Genomic DNA, 21707 nt, shown 5'->3' on the forward strand with positions numbered 1-21707 from the left:
ATTATGTTTGTCAGTCACATTTATGATGTGGCAGTACACTGGTTTTTAACATTTGTAATGGCTTCATGTTTTTATCATGAGAAATTCAAATTGACTTTATCTCCAAAAACCTCTAACATGTGCTGTCCCTCTGAGGGAACAACATTGTGTTTTTGTAGATCTGGAGAAAGCTTATGACAGGGTGCCCAGAGAGGAACTGTGGTATTGTATGAGGAAGTCTGGAGTGGCAGAGAACTATGTTAGAACGGTGCAGGACATGTATGAGGACTGTAAGACAGTGGTGAGGTGTGCTGTAGGTGTGACAGAGGAGTTCAAGGTGGAGGTGGGACTGCATCAGGGATCAGCTCTGAGCCCCTTATTGTTCGCTATGGTGATGGACAGGCTGACCGACGAGGTTAGACAGGAATCTCCATGGACTATGATGTTTGCAGATGACATTGTGATCTGTAGTGAGAGCAGGGAACAGGTGGAGGAGAAGCTAGAGAGGTGGAGGTTTGTCCTGGAAAGGAGAGGAATGAAGGTTAGCCGCAGTAAGACAGAGTACATGTGTGTGAATGAGAGGGACCCAAGAGAAAGAGTGAGGTTTTAGAGATAAGAGATCAAGAAGGTGGAGGATTAGGGTCAACAGTCCAGAACAATGGAGAGTGTGGAAAAAAGGTATGTACAGGCAGGATGGTACGGGTGGAGACAAGTGTCAGGTGTGATGTGTGATAGAAGAGTTTCAGCTAAAATGAAAGGAAAGGTGTACAAAACTGTGGTGAGACCAGCGATGTTGTTTGGTCTAGAGGCAGTGTCACTGAGGAAAAGACAGGAGGCAGAGCTAAAGGTAGCAGAGATGAAGATGCTGAGGTTCTCTCTGGGAGTGACCAGGAAGGATAGGATCAGGAATGAGTATATCAGAGGGACAGCACATGTTAGAGGTTTTGGAGATAAAGTCAGAGAGGCCAGACTGAGATGGTTTGGACATGTCCAGAGGAGAGATAGTGAATATATTGGTAGAAGGATGCTGAGTTTTGAACTGCCAGGCAGGAGGCCTAGAGGAAGACCAAAGAGGAGGTTTATGGATGTAGTGAAGGAGGACATGAAGGTAGTTGGTGTGAGAGGAGAGGATGCAGAGGACAGGGCTAGATGGAGGCAACTGGTTCACTGTGGCGACCCCTGAAGGGAACAGGAAAAGAAAAAGTTCATCAAAAGAAGGAGAGCAGAAGTTATTTCAGGATGAGGGGAGTAAAGAAGACCGCTGGTCACAAACACGACACATGGAAGAGATCACACATTGTATGGAGTGGGATTTACACATACGAATAAAGCAACTTAAAAAAGAAAACCTCAATTTACTCCCTTTAAAAACAATCCTGTCTTCTTGGCAGAGCTCCACTAACGAGTAATGAGCTCCCACCCAAACCTCAGCAACAGCTGCTGTAAGGGTCTGGGGGCACTGACTAAATATATATGAATCAGTGATGGAGAGGAGAAGATGGCGGACAGTCCTGTGGGGGGCGGGTTACATAGTCACATGATAAAAAGCAGATATTTGACCAGCAGGATATTGGTTCTGGACCTCCAACTTACACACAACATTCTGCCATCTGGATGCAACCATACTTTGTTTATTCATTTTAAATGCACATTTACTGGTATACTGGTGTTTGTACACATCTCCCATTATACTGAATATTTAGGAGTGGTTTTAGCGTTTCATGTTGGATAAAACTTTATTTTAAGTTTTCTTATACTTAAATGAACATGAATAATAATAATAATAATAATCTTACATTTTTTGAGAGTTGTTGTTTTTTCACACATTTGAACTCTTTCCCTGCTATAATACATTTAGTGACTGGCTGCCCATCCTATGAAGCTTTACAAAAAACAGAAACTTATCCCAAAACAATTATCCAGTAAAAGCGCAGCAAATTTACATTATGAATATAAAGAAAAGTCCTTCTTTGTGAATTGTAGGCCCAATGCCAACTGTGCCTTCTGTCCAGCGTTTCCATAAGTCAATTCAGATGCAGGCAGTTCTCTGTGAAATGACTGGTGTTGAGGCTTAGACACTTTTGCTTCGGTAACCTACAACACATGGCCTGACCTCCGCTCCTTCTCGCTCCAATTTATGTAGCTTTAAGGACATATTTACAACCTCAAGGGTATAATCTTCAATTTAAAATTTTTCAACATTTTGTGCATAGTTCTGCATGGGCTTCCTCCTTATCTGCTAGCTTTTTTTTTTTTTTTTGCCTAGCTAGCTTAGAGGCAGTAGTCTGAATGGATAGATTCTTCTGAGAACAAAACATGACACACTAGTATTTTTACTTTGAAGTTAAAGTAAATTATTTAGTCTTAATGTCAAGCTTAACATCCTTCCCCAAGATAATATATTTTTTAGGTAAAGTTATTTCTGTCATCATTGAGTAGACGCCACCAACACAACAACCAGAATATAAATCCCAGCGAGGATAACATATCGCTAATGGAAGGTTTTATATGAAATGCAATTCATTTTGCTTATTTAGTGATTAAACACAGATCCTATCTGCGCCACACTGCATGTATCTATGTTGCTTCTCGTCAGACCAGCAGTGTCCAGTGAAAAACAGAGTTCACCTCAAAGTCCCTCTCATTTCACAAAGTACTGCATGTATAAAGATATATTGACAGACTGTCATTGTGCCATCCTGAGCAATTGCATGCATGACGCCTGTCAGGGTCATTAGGTGGCCACAGGTCTTCTCGACAGACGGAGAGATTACAGACCAGATCTCAGCTTGTATACAGCAAGAAGGCGGTGGAATGAAGATTTGTTTGGGAGTAGACGGACTTCTGTGTTTCAAGAGCTGATACTTGTATGCAATCATGTTAAGCATGTTGCACAACTTTTCAAAGTTAGAGGATAATGTTCTCATTCCGCAAGCAGTAAAAATTCCTTAAGGAGGAAAACTAGACTTGCCTGGAGGTGATCGGCCAGATTGTAATTACTTGTCTCTTTAGAGCCCATATTCAAAGGAATTGTAAGAAATGTTGAACTTAATTTTTCATTTTACATTCAAAAAAACTGATTTCTCTGTTTTCTCATTGCTACATGTGATGACCTCCGTGTTAGATAACTGAACATGTTCTCTCTACCGGTTGAAGTGCAGCCTGTTTATGGCTGAACTAGTCAAAGCCACCAACATGAGGCGACCACTCCAGCCAGGCAGGTCATTTTATTAGAAGCATGTTGTCGCTTTTTCATGTCTGACTCAAAGAGGACGAGGACACCAACATCTGACTCCATGATCAACAGCATCAACAGCAGTACAAAAAAACACAATATTCACTATAACCCAGTCTCTCTCCCTCTCTCTCTCTCTCTCTCTCTCTCTCTCTCTCTGTCTATTCGTTTTTGTCTCTGTCTCTCTCTCTTTCTCTGCTGTCCCCCGCTTCTCTCGCTCTCTCATTTTCCGTTGAAAAGCTCTGATTCTTTGACCACACAGCCTGGAAAAATAGCACAGAGTCATGCTGCAAGGCAAGTATATCCCTGACCCTGATTCCCTCTAACCACATTTCCATCAGCAGCAAAGTAAAACACATCTAATCATTTCAATTTTCCCCCTCCGTCGCAGTATTATTAACATTGTTAATTTTCTGAGGGTTGCAGCCCAGAGGGGAATGTCAAGGGAAATGCATTATGGTGAGATATTCCATTGATCCACCATTATACACACTTACTCGGTTGCTGTAATAGCCTAACGATACCAAGAGGCCAATTTAAATCCAATGTAGAAAACAGAAGAGTACCCTTCCCCCCCAAAAAAGAACTAAGCACGTCAACATATAGACATCAGAGGAGTTCCCTTCTTTTGTTTCATGCTTGTATTTTACCGCCGCGCTACTTTCATGACACAAGCAAGACGGAGAATCTGGCAAACTTTTCACTGCTATTTCAAGAAAAATGTCTGCTGGATGAACTTACTGGTGGTAAACTGTACAAAAGGAAGTTGTTTGAAGTTGTGCATGCCTGCACTGCTTGGGGTACTCTGATATTTAATTTCTTTACAGAGTAAAAATTGGTCAAAAAATAAAACAATAACAATACTGATACTAAAAGTGAAGATGCTCTAATGTGAAGGCTGAGAAGGAAGAATTCAAACTTCTTTTTTTTTTGCATATTAAATTTTGAAAACATAACCAGACAGAGATGTATGACACTGCCATTCTCGTTCGAGTTCTGAGCATTAAAATGTAATATGTCAAACAGTTGTGCAGCTTGCGAGACAAAAAGCATCATTCCATCCAAAAGTAAAGTCCAATTCTACTGAGAATACACAATTTTTATACTCATTCTTACCTAAAATGACAAAAGTTTGTAGATTATAACTTTCTCTTCAATTTATTTTGAACAGGACACTCAAATGCTACTGAACAAAAGCTGAGTTTGACTGGGTCGAACCTGCAAAACGATCACGAAAGCAGAAAATGTATGATCAAATTACAATAAATTAAGAAAATTAATCTGATCCGATCAATTAATCACTTTGAAACCAGAGAGTTGCAAATACCAGATTCCAGAGACGCATTTCATTTGAAACTCAAGACATTCAGAACATCATCATGGTTACAGGAGGGAGCTAGTTAGATTTCAAAGAGACTTAAAGGTAAGCAAACAGCATTGCCCACTGCCATCCCTTCTTTATGTGTGTTACAGAGAGCGGTTTATTTTCTGCAGAGCTGAGTGACCAGCGGAATCTATGCCAGCCTGAAAACAACTTGACTATAAGGTTTGAATGGAAAAGTTGACCGTGGATGAACATGAACATGATGAAGACAGTCTTATTTCTTCCTGGTAAAAACTAAAGAGGTATTTTTTGGGATGGGGCTAGGTAAAAAATCATTGAAGCAATAATCATAATAAACACAATGTGGCTGCCAAGGCTTTGGAATGCATTATAATTTCTCTAAAAATAAGTGAAAAGCACAGGATTTGGAATATGTGGATACAAAGAGTAAACTGTCTTGTTTATTGTTGTCAAAGATTGTGGTAGTCTGGTAGATTATATGAGCCTTTCGTCCACAAGAAGTTATTGTAAGTGATTTATCCAATGAAGTGTAATCAAATGTTATCAGGTAGACATGAACTGTTAGCCTGTCGATATGATTGAGGTTATAAGGTTATCTGTTATCTTAAGATTTCATTATCCATATCAAAAAGGTGGATAGATTTTGAAGAAGCAGAGTAACTGCGGGAAAGAGAAACTTGAAACAGCAAGCAGAACTAGGCAAAAACTACAAATTTATGGCATAAGCATGAACCGATTGTCATCATAGTAATGGGCTTCAGACATAGGATAGTCCTGTGACTATACATTAACCTTTTTTAATTTCACCTTTCTTACATAATAATTGGATTCTTTCATGAGCTTTTCTAGCCCGTCCTTTACTCTCATTGTGCAATTTCTCTCATGTGAAGCAGCTGAATTAGACAAATGAAGTGTAATCTATAAAGGCCACACTGATCAAGCCAAAATCTAAGCAGATGTTTGTTTGATACACAGCACAAAGACACAAGACAGAGATCTGAGGATTTAAAACTACATGACCGCACCTAAAATGATGAACAACTGGCTGCACAGAAAGAAAAAGGTTTTAGCATGTTTGATGTTAGAATTATTCTTGGACCAGAATGAACCAGAAAACTACAGTGAACTCTTAAGTAATTCATGACAAGCTGAAGCAACAGGTTTTATTAATCCAGCAATCACTTGCCACTTGTTGTTTCAAGACAGGCTTTGCCTAATGAGTAAGCTGTGCTAGAAACATATGGAACTACTGCAACTACTGCAACTACTAATAACCTGATACCTGTCATGTGGACAAAATCTATCCAAATGAAACATGTAATCAGACTTGGTAATTGTGCTAATCGTGCCCACCCAACGCCCCAGGGCTCATCAAGCCTGCAGTAACCAACTGTACATATCACAAATCAAAACCACACAGAGTAGAAAATAGTAAATAAAGCAGAGAAAGCTTTTTGAAGGGGTTGTTAAAGTGCTTAACGCATTCACTAATTATAGATCTCACTCGCTTCCTTTTGAAGAAACCTGTAAAGGGGAACACGCCAAAATTTTAGATTACTACAAGTCTTATAAAAATGAGGAAAAGCGACCCGGCGCAGACCACACTCCCCTCTCATTTCACTTGAATGTAAGGCATAAAGCACTGATGAAGACTAAGAAGAAAAGGAATGGTTCACTTACAGACGCACAACAGTAACGCAACATATGTCAAATTAGAGGGGAAGAAGAAAGTGTGAAAGACTGCTATGTACGACACATGTTGAATAATAGATAGATAGATAGATAGATAGATAGATAGATAGATAGATAGATAGATAGATAGATAGATAGATAGATAGATAGATGGATGGATGGATGGATGGATGGATGGATGGATGGATGGATGGATGGATGGATGGATGGATGGATGGATGGATGGATGGATGGATGGATAGATAGATAGATAGATAGATAGATAGATAGATAGATAGATAGATAGATAGATAGATAGATAGATAGATAGATAGATAGATAGATAGATAGATAGATAGATAGATAGATAGATAGATAGATAGATAGATAGATTAGTGTAACACTGCTTCATGTAGCATCCTTTCTTCTCCTCACACACCTTCTAGACTAAGAAAATAAAGCGATGAAGGTCAGTTGGAGAGCAGACTGCCAAATATAGCTGCCGTGTTCATGTGAGGGCCAGACTCTCCAGAACGACAAGCCCAGCTCTGACCATGCCCTGTAATTGAGGAGAAAATAAGGACAGAAATTATATGTTTATTTTTGACAACAATTTTAATCTTCTGTGCTCTCCTTCAGAGAACGAGACGCCCACAAAACAGCACTGAGAATCTGTCTCATGACTGAAAGTTTAGTTTTTTACTTTTTCCACCCATAAATGGGTAAAAGAATGAATGTAAATGTTTTCTTAATCATGATAAGGTGTTTCTTAAGTTTGTACATTTCAAACTAACAACATTTTGTTATGTAAAGTTATTTTAACTAAGTAACTTTGTTGCTATAAACCTATTTATTTGGTTAATATCAGTTCGTCTCCTTTTTCTGTGACAGTTTTCGCTTCCATGCACTGACTATGACTTTGCTGTTACACATTACAGGAACTATGCTATTTAAATCAAATGTATTTCATAACCAATTGTTTTAATATAAACTTAACAAAGCATTTACTTTTTGTCCATATTGTAAATATGTAGGAATATGTTTTAATAAAGGGAAAATTTATGCATGTAGAAAAACTTTTAGCTTATTGATGCATTTATAATATTTCATTTTAAAAGATCACGAAAGAGAACAGTGGTCTCCTGAAGGAACTGATAGGAGAAGCATTAAAATGGATTAAGGTGAAGTTACATTTTTTTATTATGAAATAGTTGCCAGGTCAAGAATGTAAATGTGAACAACTCCCTTCTCAACTGACTGACCTGATTAAGTTAAAAAAAAATTTAAAAAAAGATGAAAGAAGTTTTAACAGTCAGTAAGATCACAACAGCTCCATCTATTTAAGGACAATAGGTATCTACTCATCACAATTTTTATCCTGTACTAGAAAATCAACGATCCCAAATAATAATCATAAAGAAACCTTCTCATCCTTCCTGTTTTTATTTATTTCTTCTTCTCCTTAATTGTCTGACTTAAGGAAACAATCTTGACAAGTGTTTTTCTGCCTCTCGTGAATTGGGCATTTGACTTCATTTAATTTGATGTAATAATCTCCTCTTCATTTGACTTAATGGCTTTTAAAAAAAAAAATCTTTTCTTGTCTCTGCAGTTCAGTCTCTTTAACCATCACAGCTAATGTCTGAGAGGCAGTTAACTCTACTGTATAAGAATGTTGGAAATAGAGAGTGGCTTGAAACCAGAATAATAAAACCCTAATGGAAGCCACAGACTCAGTCGACTTAATTTTTGTGATTTATGTGGCGCAGGCCGGGGCTACATGTTCTCCTGTTATTTTTCCTCTGTCGCGGGAAAACGAGGAGCGCTTTAATCGCTTTTCACTTCTTATTTACAGTAACGTGTCTAATGGCAGGGACGGAATTTATAACGCGCTCTTTGTGGAGAAATATGTCCAGATAATTCTTTGTTAGATGATTTGAGCCCCGTCAGACTCCATTGGGGTAATCCAAGTGGAAAAAATAATACCGGTGCAACTGAAATAAAGTCCGCGCGGTGATTGATGAGTAACCCATTCATGCATTTGTCTTGAACAGTGATTGGACAGCCTCCGCTCGGGGAGGTGGGATGTCTTTTGTCTCTCCACCAATCTGCGTCCATTCTCCTCCATCTCTGGGCTTTTATTGCTTCTCATCGAGTCTTCAAAGAGCCCGGGGGCTGTAATTAGGGGGCGGGCTCCCCGAGCCTCAAAACACTTCCCGGCGTTGGAGCCCGACTTCTCCCAAACTGTCCCGGGACCCCGAGCTGCGCTTCTCCCACTCCCCTCAGTTTCCTTAGGATTTTGTTTCTCAGGGATGGCCGCATCTATTCTGGAGGTAGGGAATGTAATTGTAAGTATATTTTTTCTTTATTCTTCAACAGAGCGTGAAATGTTTATTATGTGAATGTTGTTAAAATTCCAGAATTCCAGTCTGAAGAATTGTGTTACTCTAAATATTGTGATTCAGCAGGATGATCAACTGCAGGTGAACAGACCAAAGTTCTGAATGCTTACTTATTTAAAGTAACTTGATAGTTTGGTTGGCAACGAAAACACGTGTTGATTCCACATGCAAGTGGAATTATAAGTGGATATCAAGTTATCTGATATGACTACAAACCACAGCGCATGACATGAAATGGACAGGCAGGATTGTCAAGGAATTATAGGAAGTTAAAGACTGATTAACCAATGATTAACCAATCACAAATGACTAGACAGTCTGAACTACAATCATTTGATTTATGTCAATAATTTGAGTTACTTGTTATACTTCGGGGATTACAAGAGATGTGTGGTTGAGAAAAGACAACTTTCCCAATAAGGTTATTGATATAAAGATATTGTAGGAGTATAATGTAAATTTTTTTTAAATTATTATTTGATTTCTTACACACATTGTGTGTAGAACGGTAGCACTACCAAACTTCAGTGAGGTGCTAGCGGGTCAGTGACCTGCCACATGCACAAGAGAAGGGTTTCAATGTAGAGTCTTCTTAAGTGTCTTACAGTTTTATTTATTCTGTTGATGTACATGCAAAAAACAACAACAACAACAACACGAGATGAGGCATGTTGAAGGAGATATCAGTGCCTGGTGTGACAGAGCTGTAGAAAACTAACCCAAGACAAAATTTCTTGGCGTGGGAATTCCGTCTTCATCAAGCAGGAGCTTCTCAAACCTGAGCGCATGAACTCACTCTGATCACTTTGAACACAGAGAGCGAATGAAAATCCAGTGGTGGCAGTCAGACATGAGTTTTTTATTAGATTTGACACTGACAGAAGCAGCAGCAACAATCAGCTATTTCCTGCAGACAGTCTCATTTTCTCCCACATCTCCTCCTCCCCAGGAAGACCCACGTTATGGCTCCAGTCCTCTGGCTATGTTAACTGCTACCTGTAATAAGTTTGGCAGCACTAGCCCCGTCAGGGATTCAGCCACACCTGGGAAAACCGGCAGCACTACTCCAGTAAAGAAGCCCTACAACATGACCTCTGACCTTCAGACAGCGAAGAACGGACGGACAGCAGATGGCAGTGGCCTGGCGGACTCCTACACTGGCTCCTTCACTGCAGCTGGAGGAGGAGGCAGTGGGCTGCTCACCCCCAGTGGAAGCCCCCCTCCTTCAGCTGGAGGCTACACTACAGAATATAATCCCTTCTCCCACTCCTTCCAGACCTCTGCCTCCCAAGACCCGTCTCTTTTAGTGTCCAAGGCGCACGCTACGGCCGACTGCCTCACCAGTGTCTACACCTCGCTGGATATGACGCACCCCTATGGATCCTGGTATAAAGCTGGCATTCACCCAGGCATTACTGCTGCGCCCGCGAATGCCACGTCCTCCTGGTGGGATGTCCATCCCAACTCCAACTGGCTGTCAGCAACCCAGCCCCAGGCAGACGGAGGTCTCCAGGCCTCCCTGCAGCCTGTAGCACCCCAGGCCTCTCTCAGCCCACAGCTACCCAGTTACAGCACCGACTTTACCCCGCTTAACCCAGCTCCTTACCCTTCAGTGGGGCTGGGCTCCTCCTCACACCTCCTCCAGTCCTCCCAGCATATGCTGCCCCAAGAGATGTACAAGCCCAAGCCTGTGCCAAGCTCGGGGTTGATTGAGAGTCCTATGGGGTTAAAGCCAGCTAGGGGATCAGGGGGTTACAGTGGCGGTGCGCCCACCAGGTCCTCATGTGACTGCCCCAATTGCCAGGAGCTGGAGAGGCTTGGGGCCTCAGCTGCATCCCTGAGAAAGAAGCCGGTCCACAGCTGCCACATTCCAGGCTGTGGGAAGGTCTACGGCAAGGCCTCCCACCTGAAAGCCCACCTGCGCTGGCACACTGGCGAGCGCCCCTTTGTCTGCAACTGGCTGTTCTGCGGGAAACGTTTCACCCGCTCTGATGAACTGGAGAGGCACGTGCGCACCCACACGCGGGAGAAGAAGTTCACCTGTCTACTGTGCAACAAGCGTTTCACACGCAGCGACCACCTCTCCAAGCACCAGAAGACCCACGCAGACTCTGCAATGCCAGGGAAAGCTATAGCTGTGGACGGGGAGACCGATCCTCGGAGTGAGGAGACCACAGAGCTCAACGCCAGCGCCGTGCCCACCAATCCCGTAGCCGACCAAATCGCCAACGGAGATGACAAGACTGGCACGCCCAATGGAGTGGAGAACAGCAGTGGACTGCTGGAGATCTAAGTTTTATTTTAAGATGTGGTGGGTTTGTTCATAACAGTGAAAAATTCACCCTTTAAATAAAAGGACAGTGTTTCCCTTCAAGACATGCAGAGAGTGTTGGATCATGTTTGAAAAGACTTGATATGAAAAGTGACTGATGTGCAGGTAGCAATCACTTTGTTGTCTCTGGACCACGCATATTCATACACACACACATTCACACACACACACACACACACACACACACACAAACACACACACACACACACACACACATACACTCGATAATAAAATGGATATATATATATATATAATGAATTTATATATATATATGTATATATATATAAAATGAATTTTTATATATACACACACACACACACACACACACACACACATATATATATATATATATATATATATATATATATATATATATATATATATATATATATATATACTGTGTGTATATATATATATGCATTTTATTATTTTCTCTGCCTTTCAAATGAGACAAACCACTGGGGAAATTTAATCTGTAAAAGCATAAGGAAAAGCGCTCCAAAGCCACAAGAGGAAAGTAGTTTTAGATGGAGACCTATGGTCGGGACGATGGAGCGGCAGCAAAGCATGTCGGGAGAGAAAACTGATTTACGGCTGTACTTCGATACTTCTTCGTTATTCTTGAAACAATCAACAGACTGTCTTCTGCCTCTCAATGCCAAAGACATACTGATGAACAAGGTTTTGCATTTCACTTTTGTTTGCTGTTTGCATCTAATTTAATTACAAATCTACAAAAAATACTCTAATTTATGTCTTAAATTATACACATGTAATATTATCTTGCACCACGCAGTAAATATGATGCCTGAGATAACGTTAGATGTTGAAGCTGGCCAACAAGAAAATAAAATGCATTAAATTAAGTTTTTTTTTTCCTTATTTATTAGTTAACAGGATGATTTTGGGACTATTTTTTAAAGATTTATTTATAGCTCTCGAAGTTTGATGTGTATGTAAACTATTTCTATATAATCTTTTAATTGTGAAGTTTTCCACACCTGGTAAAGTAATGATAAATAAGGTTTTTTCCTTGTTTGTACATACTATACATTTACAGCAGTATATAGATATTGTTTGGTGTTATTTTTCTACTTATTGTGCATTTTTTTTATATATTTTATGTAACTTTCCATGACAAAGAAAAGTCTATGATGCATTGCTTCAAAGAAACAAACATTAGAGTTCAATGTGATGCTCATGTTGTTGTTGTTTGTGGCAGAAATGAACAACAACCTATTGTTGACTTGTGAAATGAGTGTATACAATACTGTAAATACTGATTAAACATTAAACTTCATAAAAGTTAACATGTTGTCAAAAAATGTTGGTGCTTTTAAAAGTAAAGACATTTCTAAAGGATTTTTTTGCTGGTGTTATTATGAAAAAGACAAGCAGCCATTGTTTTTTCTTTTTTCGTCCTCACTTCATCCCATACTCTTCTCACTCACTGTCGTTCTCTCCATATCTTACTATGTTTCCACCTCGCCGTGGCCAACCAACTACTTCCATTACCTTTAGCAGTGCAAACAAAGCCGTCCACTGAAGTGAAGTAACTAACTCCACACAATGACCCCTTTCAGGGAGCCACTGTAGTTACACTCAGGACAATCACACCACTCTCCATCTTGAGAGAGGTAATTATTGAGAGCGATGCTTCGGCAGAATCTGTCGAGAGGACAGGAGATTAGGACAAGTGGGATGTGGCTCATTGTTTAGTGAGGGAGGAGGCCGAACAAAGGCCCACAATTAAGGCAGGATGGAGGATGGAAGGAGCAACGAAGAGGTACAAATGGAGACAGGACTGTGCTGATCGTGGAGGAGTACAGCTCGCGTATGTGTGTGTGTGTGTGTGTGTGTGTGTGTGTGTGTGTGTGTGTGTGTGTGTGTGTGTGTGTGTGTGTGTGTGTGTGTGTGTGAGAGAGAGAGAGAGAGAGACAGAGAGAGAAAGAGAGAGGGACAGTCACTTCAAGTGACTCTCGTGTCTCCGTCCAGTTTTCTGCCGGGTCATGCAGGCTCTGCTGCTGACTAATAAAAATACTTGAGGTGGGTGGATTCTGCATTAAACGAGAGATAGCCTCAGGAATGAGGCCTAAAATGGATGTGCCCTATTCCAAAAGACCTTTAGTAGCATGTAAATAACCATCATAGCTGACAGGTGCCGCTTGAAATAGATGCTGAGTGCATGAAACAGAAATAGAACCATTAAAATCCTTTCCCCAACAAAGTGACAAACATGATTTTCCAGTGGCAAAAAATAAAGCATTGCTGACAATATTTGATGTATAAAGTGAGGAGTGTCATCCCAGCGATGAAGACTTGTGCAACTGGAAACCCCTCCACTCCACTGCTGCAACATTTACACATCCCAGGCTGCATGGTTCCAATTTAGGGCTTCTAATGAGCTGTAGTTGAGGTCAATTTATATAAAACGTCCCCGGGCCGACTCTGTCATCAAGGACCAACATGTTTATGGTGGTCTGAAGTGGGCGTATGGTCGAGTCCACAACATAAAAGACAAACGGGAGAACGGGGTATGGGCAGGGTGTGTCAGGCCAGCGGCTGAGGCGAGGGTGGGGGGTTAAGAAGACGTTCGGCAGCATTTAAATCCTCCGCTGCTACTGGTGTTTTCTTCTTTTTTTAAAACACACTCCCTCAGCAGCAGCGGTGACGCAGGGTAGCCTTAACTTTATTTTTGCTTCTTTTATTTAGAAAGCCAGGAAACATCAAGTGTTGCTTCAAATATGGTTATAAAAGAAAAATACACATGGAGTGACACATAGCGGCAGAGGAAGATGCAGACAATCTGTTCCATATGGTGTTCCCACATGTGCTTCCTTTACAGGACTGTATTGCTGCTCTACAAGGCTTGTTAGGACTGAAGGTTATTCCAGAGACACACCTGTTAAAGTCATCACACAGACCATTTCAGACCCGGCGAACACAAAGATGTAATTTGAAAACATCCACTCGAGCCATGTTTAATTTAGCCACAAGACTTGATGAGTTACACAAACTTTTGCTTAATGAATTACTCCCGGAAGTTTCATCTCACTGGGGTCACAGCTGTTTAAAATGAGGGAACAACTTTGTATGATGTGTTAAACAAAATGCAAATGAAACTCCTTTCCTGTCATTATCTGGTCCTAACTGAGCAGGCAGTTGAAACAATGGGCCATGCTCTGATGTAGCCACAGGCATGTGAACGCCGGGTGGGTAGAAGGAGGGGCGGTGGGAGATAGGACAAAAGCACAGGTGTCTACAGGTGTGGGGGCAGAAAGGGAAACAGTCAGCATGGCCAAAGGCTTAGCAGTCAAGCTGCAAGACAACAACAAGATAAGGGCTTTTTGTCAAAGGGTAGAGGGTTATTATCCTGAGTGAACCATAACATGGGGAGGTCAGCTCTCAGGAGCTGGAGAGGAAACCCAAACAGATAAGAGAGGGTGAGCAGTAAAAAGGTCACGCTGTCCTAAGATCTACTCTGTTCATAATTTACGTTTTTCAGGAGTGAAAACAACACTTTACAAAAAAAAATCTTCATTTATGTTGTTAACTTTGGACACAGTTTTACCTCTGGATCCAGCTGATGCAACAGTCATGCGTCTTGCAGCACGACCTCCTGTGTCACCTCACTGAAGCATTATGACGCCCATGATGGAGGTTAGACCATCCTCATTTTTAGCTAAACTAACAGCACCCTGCTCGCCTCCAACAGTCGAACTTAAAGCGTTTTTCATATTTCCCAATCCTGGTGTCACAGCCTTTTCCAGCCTTGAACTGCTTTTATAGTTTTAAGGGAGTCCTCCCTTGCTGCCCAAATGCACCAAATGCGGTACTAAATGAGGCCATTTTGTTTATAGGAACTGCGGGAGGGTTGTGGGCAACTGTGCCCCTTTAAAAAGATAATATGCTTCCCATTTAATGGCCTCCGGATGACAAATTGCTTCCAGGGTAAAATGAAGTTAAGAAAATTGCATGGGTGACACATAAAGATGCATTTCCACTTAAGAGAAGATGTTTGACATCCATAATTCAATGATACGCAGCACTAGGTACAAGAAGGAGTAGTTTGGAATACGTGCCCATACGACGTGGATGAAAAAAAGTCAATTTTTTGGCTCTTTCTCAGTGATCAAAACTATTTATCATCATGAAACAATCTAGTAAGATTTATTTTCCAGGTTTCAGATTTAAGGCCATCAGAATGGGGCTGTAGAAGGACCACAAAGAGCACAGATGAAATACTTAACATTTTACACGGGGTTTTTTTTTTTTAAAGAGTTGCCATAGAAGTTTTTGGCATGGTTGGACTGAAACTTGGCCATTTATACCCTAATACCCTTACAAATGTCTCAAATGCCCATTAACAGTTCTTTCCTTTTGAAACTGCTTACTATCTTGATGCCATTCTGACTGACATTAAGCCCAAACCCATCTTGTTTGCTTTTTTGCTCAAAATTCAAGCCACTAAATACTTCCTTGGAACATTTTAAGCGAAGTGATCTGAGAGAGGGAGAGTGCAGAAAATGGGTGGCAAATATGCAAAAATGTAAAAATCCTCCTGAGAAAAGGTAGAGAAAGCACAACTGGGATGACTTGCCACTAAAAGCATTGAGAAAGCGTAATTGAGAAAGGAGAGGAGGCCAAATGGCAAATAAATCTGGATTTTGATCAACGGAATGAAGAAACTGAAGGAAGAAAAAAGAGTCAGGAAGGACAGAATGGAAGGGGGGGAGGGGGAGGGAGAGAGAGAGAGAGAGAGAGAGAGAGAGGGAGGGGGGGAGAGGGAGGGAGTGTCAAATGCAGAGAGACAACTGAATGATTTGGATTGCGAGCAGGGAGCCAGGGTTGGCAGGGTTTTGGTGGAGGAGTGTGGTGGTTCAGAAGTCCTCCAGCGCGAGGCGCCAGTGTGTCCGGCGGGGGCCCTGACCATGAGCTGCCTCACCCCCCCAGAGCCACGGCCACAAACCCCCTCTCCCCCCTTCACCACCAGCACCGCCACCCATCCAACCCAAAACCCACTGGAAGGCAGCGTTCCACTGAAGCTGCTGCTGCTGCTGGATGTTTATTTAATATTCTGAAGAAATTGAAATATCTCTGTGGGTTAACACACACACACACACACATACACACACACACACACACACACACACACACACACACACACAATTACATACTCAGCTGCACACACGGACGTGCATGCACACATACATTCACACGCATTACCGCCACGATTTATAAATAAATAAAGTACAGTAATAATGTTCTCTTGATCTGGAGCCAAGAATAGAGATGGAGAAAATCTTTTTCAAATGGTGTTTTCAGAAGCGTGGAGGGAGGAGCGTGAATGTCTGACGCTGCATGTTGTCTGAGCAGGCAGAACATTTCAGACTGACTCCCATGGAGAGGATTTAGCATCACCAAAAAGGTTGACAAAGGAGGAACAGAGGATGTGACGGTGAAAATAAATAAGGCTAAATATTCTTTGGTAATGAAAGTCCTTTACCAACGGATGCTATAAAAACTATGTTGAGCAATGTGGCTGATCTGGGTGTGTGGTCTATCAGCGAGGACGAGTATGAGGTGATCTGGAAGTGTTAGAAGTACAAATCTACTGTACGTGCCAGTCTTTTCCTACATGTGTGTGAGTTCATCCATGCAGGGGTGCACACACACACACACACACACACACACACACACACACACACACACACACACACACATTCATGATGAGTCTCTCATCATTACAAAGCAATTCCTTCAGACAGAAATCCCTTAAACAGTTTCTGGTTTTTTGGGCTTCATACTAACCCCCTTCTGTCTCCTCTCTCCTCAACAGCCACCAACCACTGCTGCTGCCAAAAATAACACAGGAGCGCCACTCGAACCCGCGCCTCACCACAGCACAGCTTGGCCGCATGAGAGGGATCAAAACACACACAAAAAAGGAAACACATCATATTGTGGAAGGAGGGAAAAAGAGCATTCATGCAGATCCATGCTTGAAGATATCTGCTGATGATTTTGGCAACCAAAGAACCACACACACTAATGCATAGAGCCAGGACAGGACAAGGAAAGTTTGTGTGGGTCTATGGGTGCATATGCTTTTGGATATGCTTTTGGGGTGCAACTGCTAAGGTGGCATTCATGTCTGATTTCTTTTTGTCGGAGATTGAACAAATAAAGGCCCAGCAAACATAGCAAATGAATGCAGAAGGCATGAATGATCACAGGTCAGTTAGGGTGTGCGGATTGTAGCTTTGGGAGTTCAGACAGGAGACAACTTGACTCGTTGTTGTGAGTATCTTTGTGTTGCACTTGGCTAAATGGACTTATGCATGTTGACACAATGATGCCAGCAAATGAAGCCATCAGCATCAAAACTTCTCAGTGGTGGCCAGCAGGGGTTTATGAGCAAACCGTTAAGGGATTAATTGTCAAGCCACAGAAACAAAGGAATTGATGGAAAATGTACTGAAACATTTCATGGAAGTTCTGCTAAATTGGTTGTGCAGCAGGCTCCGTGCTTCTTGGTTCAAATGTTTTTAAGGGTCTGCACACCACGGCAAAAGGATCATCCAAACTAAGCAAAGAACCACTGAAATTCCATTTGTAAGCATTCTTTTTTCTCAGGCACCACTATTCTTAACTACATAACGATCTTCTTTGTTTTGTTTTTGATTTCCTAGATTATGAATATATGAAAAAATTCCTTCCCCTTCACTGTATAAAAGAAGAGTGAATTTTGATTATGGCTGGATAAATATACTGTATTTTCGCATTTATTGTTATTTTATTTCAACACCACTCTGCACCATTTTAATTTTTAACTGAGCATAAGAAATGTTTATCTATTTGTGTACTTGATGTTCTTATGTAGAGCACCTTGTTTGTCATCCACCCAACAGTAAATGAAACTGTATCTGCAGCATATCTTGTAAAGTATACATTCCAGCTTCATTGAATTTTATACTAATATTAACCGTGATAATCAGCTGTGCGTTTTGATATTTAGATTTTCAATATATAGTGATGCATGTCAGCTTCAGATGATGCTTGCTGTTACCATGAAGAGGAATATCTGTGTACATTTCTTGAACAGCTAGGCCACATTTACTCCAATCCCTATTAAATTTAAATAGGGTTCAGAGATTTTTGTCACTTAGGAAATCAGTTTACCAAATCTATCTGGTTCTGTGTTAATGTTAGTTTAAAAGCAGCATGAAAAATGTGATGACTGAAATTAACATGCATGTGCTTTCTGTATCTTTTTCTTGAGTGTTCTCTATGTACTGTATGAATGGTTTATTATTATTTTTTATTGTGGATTTTAATTAAGCATTTTACATGTGTTGCCTTTTAATTCGTGTGATTGGCTGCCGCCTTCTCCAAGACTCTCTTGTAAAAGAGATGTCCTGGTTATATAATGTACACAATACAGTAAAACAAGTGGAGACAGGTGCCGGTCTGCACAAGGCACCGCAGTACAAGGCACCGATTCAGAGGAAGGCGGACGCGCAGATCATTAGTGGTGTGTCGCCATCTTCCGGTGACCTGTGGTCATAACATCAGTCACGACAAACGACTATGACTCAAAAGTAGACGAGTTAACAACTAATGATAAAAACTCTTTTTCTTTTTTTTTTGACAGGTGCGTTTTGATAGCTGGCCGTTTTGATCAGCAGTAATAATAATCATAGAATACCTTCCATTTGATTTTATCTCTCCACCTATATATTGTATTTGGTTAAGCTCATTTGAAAACCTCACCCTGTCACGTTTTAACTCCACCCACTACCTGTCAATCAAGCGCCCAACCAATCACGGCGCCGAACCAATCACGGCGCATCTGCCAGAAGGAATCACGTGAACAATATGGCGAGGCTTTTTGTTGTGGTTACGACTTTCATCCACACGACAACACAGATATTGAGGACGAAAACACCGGCCAAACAAAAGTGTTGTTTTTAAATAAAAACCAATGATATGACTCAAGCATAATCACTGGCTATACCTTCTTCTTTTCCTTTCAGCTTTTCCCTTCAGGGGTCGTCACAGCGAATCAATTTCCTCCATCTAGCCCTGTCCTTTGAATCCTCTTCTCTCACACCAACTACCTTCATGTCCTCCCTCATTACAGCCATAAACCTCCTCTTTGGTCTTCCTCTAGGCCTCCTGCCTGGCAGTTCAAAACTCAGCATCCTTCTACCAATATAGATAGATAGATAGATAGATAGATAGATAGATAGATAGATAGATAGATAGATAGATAGATAGATAGATAGATAGATAGATAGATAGATAGATAGATAGATAGATAGATAGATAGATAGATAGATAGATAGATAGATAGATAGATAGATAGATAGATAGATAGATAGATAGATACTTTATTAATTACAGTATAAAATTAAAATATAAACAGTATAAAATTGAATTAAAATATAAAACAGTATAAAAAATTTAAAAAAAAAAATATATATATATATATATATATATATATATATATATATATATATATATATAAACAGTATAAAATTAAATTAAATTTAAATTAAATTAAATCCATTCAACCCCGTGCTGACCTCGCCACCTCCCCCCCGCTCCTCCTGAGAGAGTCACTGTACCCCCTGATGGCACGGGGCACGAAGGAGGACCTCAGCCTCTCTGTGGAGGCGCTGTGTGACAGCAGTCTGTCGCTGAAGGTGCTTCTCTGCTGGGAGAAGGTGGTGTGTAGGGGGTGCCTGGTGTTGTTCATGATAACCTTAATTTTAGACATGGTCCTGCTCTCCAGAAGAATATCCACAGAGTCCAGGCTCAGCCCGACCACTGAGCCCGCTCTGAGGATGAGTCTGTTCAGACGGTCCATATCTCTTTTCCTGGCCCCCCCCACCCCAACACACAATGGCGTATGACAGCACACTGGAGACTATGGACTGATAGAACATGAGAAGGAGCTCAGGACAGATGTTGAAGGAGGCCAGCCTCCTCAGGAAGTACATCCTGCTCTGACCCTTCTTGTACACACAGTTGGAGTTGAGTGACCAGTCCAGTCTGCTGTCTAGCTGCAGTCCCAGATACTTATAGTTTTCTACCACTTCCACCTCACTGCTCTTGATGATCACTGGCTGTGGAGAGGGAGGTGCCCGCCGGAAATCCAGCACCATCTCCTTTGTCTTGGAGACGTTGAGCTGGAGCTGGTTCTGTTGGCACCACTCCACGAAGTCAGCCACCAATGCCCTGTACCCCCCCTCATCACCCTCCCAGATACATGCCACTATCGCGGTGTCATCGGAGTACTTCTGTATGTGGCATGTATCCGAGTTGTGCTTGAAGTCTGATGTGTAGAGGGTGAAGAGAATGGGGGACAGAACGGTCCCCTGTGGTGCCCCCGTGCTGCTGGTCACCATAGAAGACAAACAGTCCCCCATACGGACGTACTGGGGTCTGTCCGTTAGGTTGTCCGTAATATATTCACTATCTCTCCTCTGGACATGTCCAAACCATCTCATCTCTGACTTTATCTCCAAAACCTCTAACATGTGCTGTCCCTCTGATGTACTCATTCCTGATCCTATCCTTCCTGGTCACTCCCAGAGAGAACCTCAGCATCTTCATCTCTGCTACCTCCAGCTCTGTCTCCTGTCTTTTCCTCAGTGACACTGTCTCTAGACCAAACAACACCGCTGGTCTCACCACAGTTTTGTACACCTTTCCTTTCATTTTAGCTGAAACTCTTCTATCACACATCACACCTGACACTTTCCTCCACCCGTTCCATCCTGCCTGTACACGCTTCTTCACTTCTTTCCCACACTCTCCATTGCTCTGGACTGTTGACCCTAAGTACTTCAAATCCTCCACCTTCTTGATCTCTTCTCCCTGTAAACTCACTCTTCCACTTGGGTCCCTCTCATTCACACACATGTACTCTGTCTTACTGCGGCTAACCTTCATTCCTCTCCTTTCCAGGACAAACCTCCCCCTCTCTAGCTTCTCCTCCACCTGTTCCCTGCTCTCACTGCAGATCACAATTTCATCTGCAAACATCATAGTCCATGGAGATTCCTGTCTAACCTCATCTGTCAGCCTGTCCATCACCATAGTGAACAAGAAGGGGCTCAGAGCTGATCCCTGATGCAGTCCCACCTCCACCTTGAACTCCTCTGTCACACCTACAGCACACCTCACCACTGTCTTACAGTCCTCACACATGTCCTGCACCGCTCTCACAAACTTCTCTGCCACTCCAGACTTCCTCATACAATACCACAGTTCTTTTCTGGGCTAGTGTAGTGTATGTCTTGTGTTATGTCCTTTGGTGTCAGTGTTTCTTTTTTTATCCAGTATTCATCATGTAATGCCTGAGCAGTGGATATGTGCAATTTCCTCTGGGATTAATAAAGTGTCTGTCTGTCTGTCTGTCTGTGAAACCATACTGCAGCTCACAAATGTTAATTATAGTGTATGAGAGTGTAACGTTGTGTGTAGTGTATGAATGTGTGACACTATAATTTATTATACATCATAATTTTTCTTTTTTTTTTAAGAATCTCCAGAAGGACAACTTCAATTAATCTACAACCGAACCTTCTTGATCTCGTGAAGAGGTTCGGGGGAGTTACAATCGTTCCACACAGTCGCCGGTAATTTCCTGTGTTCAAAACGAACGAACCCAAAGAGCTTCGGACCAATCAGAGTTCGAGTTTCATGGAACTCCGGCTACGTCATAACTGTGCA

General features: G+C 41.6%; 1 protein-coding gene across 2 annotated transcripts; it reads left to right on the forward strand.

The window, feature by feature from the left end:
- Positions 1-8483: 8483 nt before the first annotated feature.
- sp7 (Sp7 transcription factor) lies at positions 8484-11165 on the forward strand. 2 transcript variants are annotated; one of them, XM_068315726.1, is made up of 2 exons: positions 8484-8578; positions 9582-11165. In XM_068315726.1, exons 1-2 carry the CDS (start codon positions 8543-8545, stop codon positions 10923-10925), a joined length of 1380 nt encoding a protein of 459 aa, XP_068171827.1. In that variant the 5' UTR covers positions 8484-8542; the 3' UTR covers positions 10926-11165. The 2 variants fall into 2 exon arrangements, with proteins under 2 accessions (XP_068171827.1, XP_068171828.1); XM_068315727.1 differs by having other exon boundaries at positions 8493-8578; positions 9586-11165.
- The last annotated feature ends 10542 nt before the right edge of the window (positions 11166-21707 follow it).

The sequence above is a fragment of the Antennarius striatus genome, chromosome 5 (genome assembly GCF_040054535.1).
Source record: "Antennarius striatus isolate MH-2024 chromosome 5, ASM4005453v1, whole genome shotgun sequence".
NCBI lineage: Eukaryota > Metazoa > Chordata > Actinopteri > Lophiiformes > Antennariidae > Antennarius > Antennarius striatus.

What these genes read in the sequence shown, in the direction of transcription:
- sp7 (XM_068315726.1), top strand. Translation starts at nt 8,543, where the DNA reads ATGGCCGCATCTATTCTGGAGGTAGGGAATGTAATT. An exon ending in TGGAGGTAGGGAATGTAATT is followed by an intron (nt 8,579 to 9,581) that starts GTAAGTATATTT and finishes CCTCCTCCCCAG; the next exon opens with GAAGACCCACGTTATGGCTC.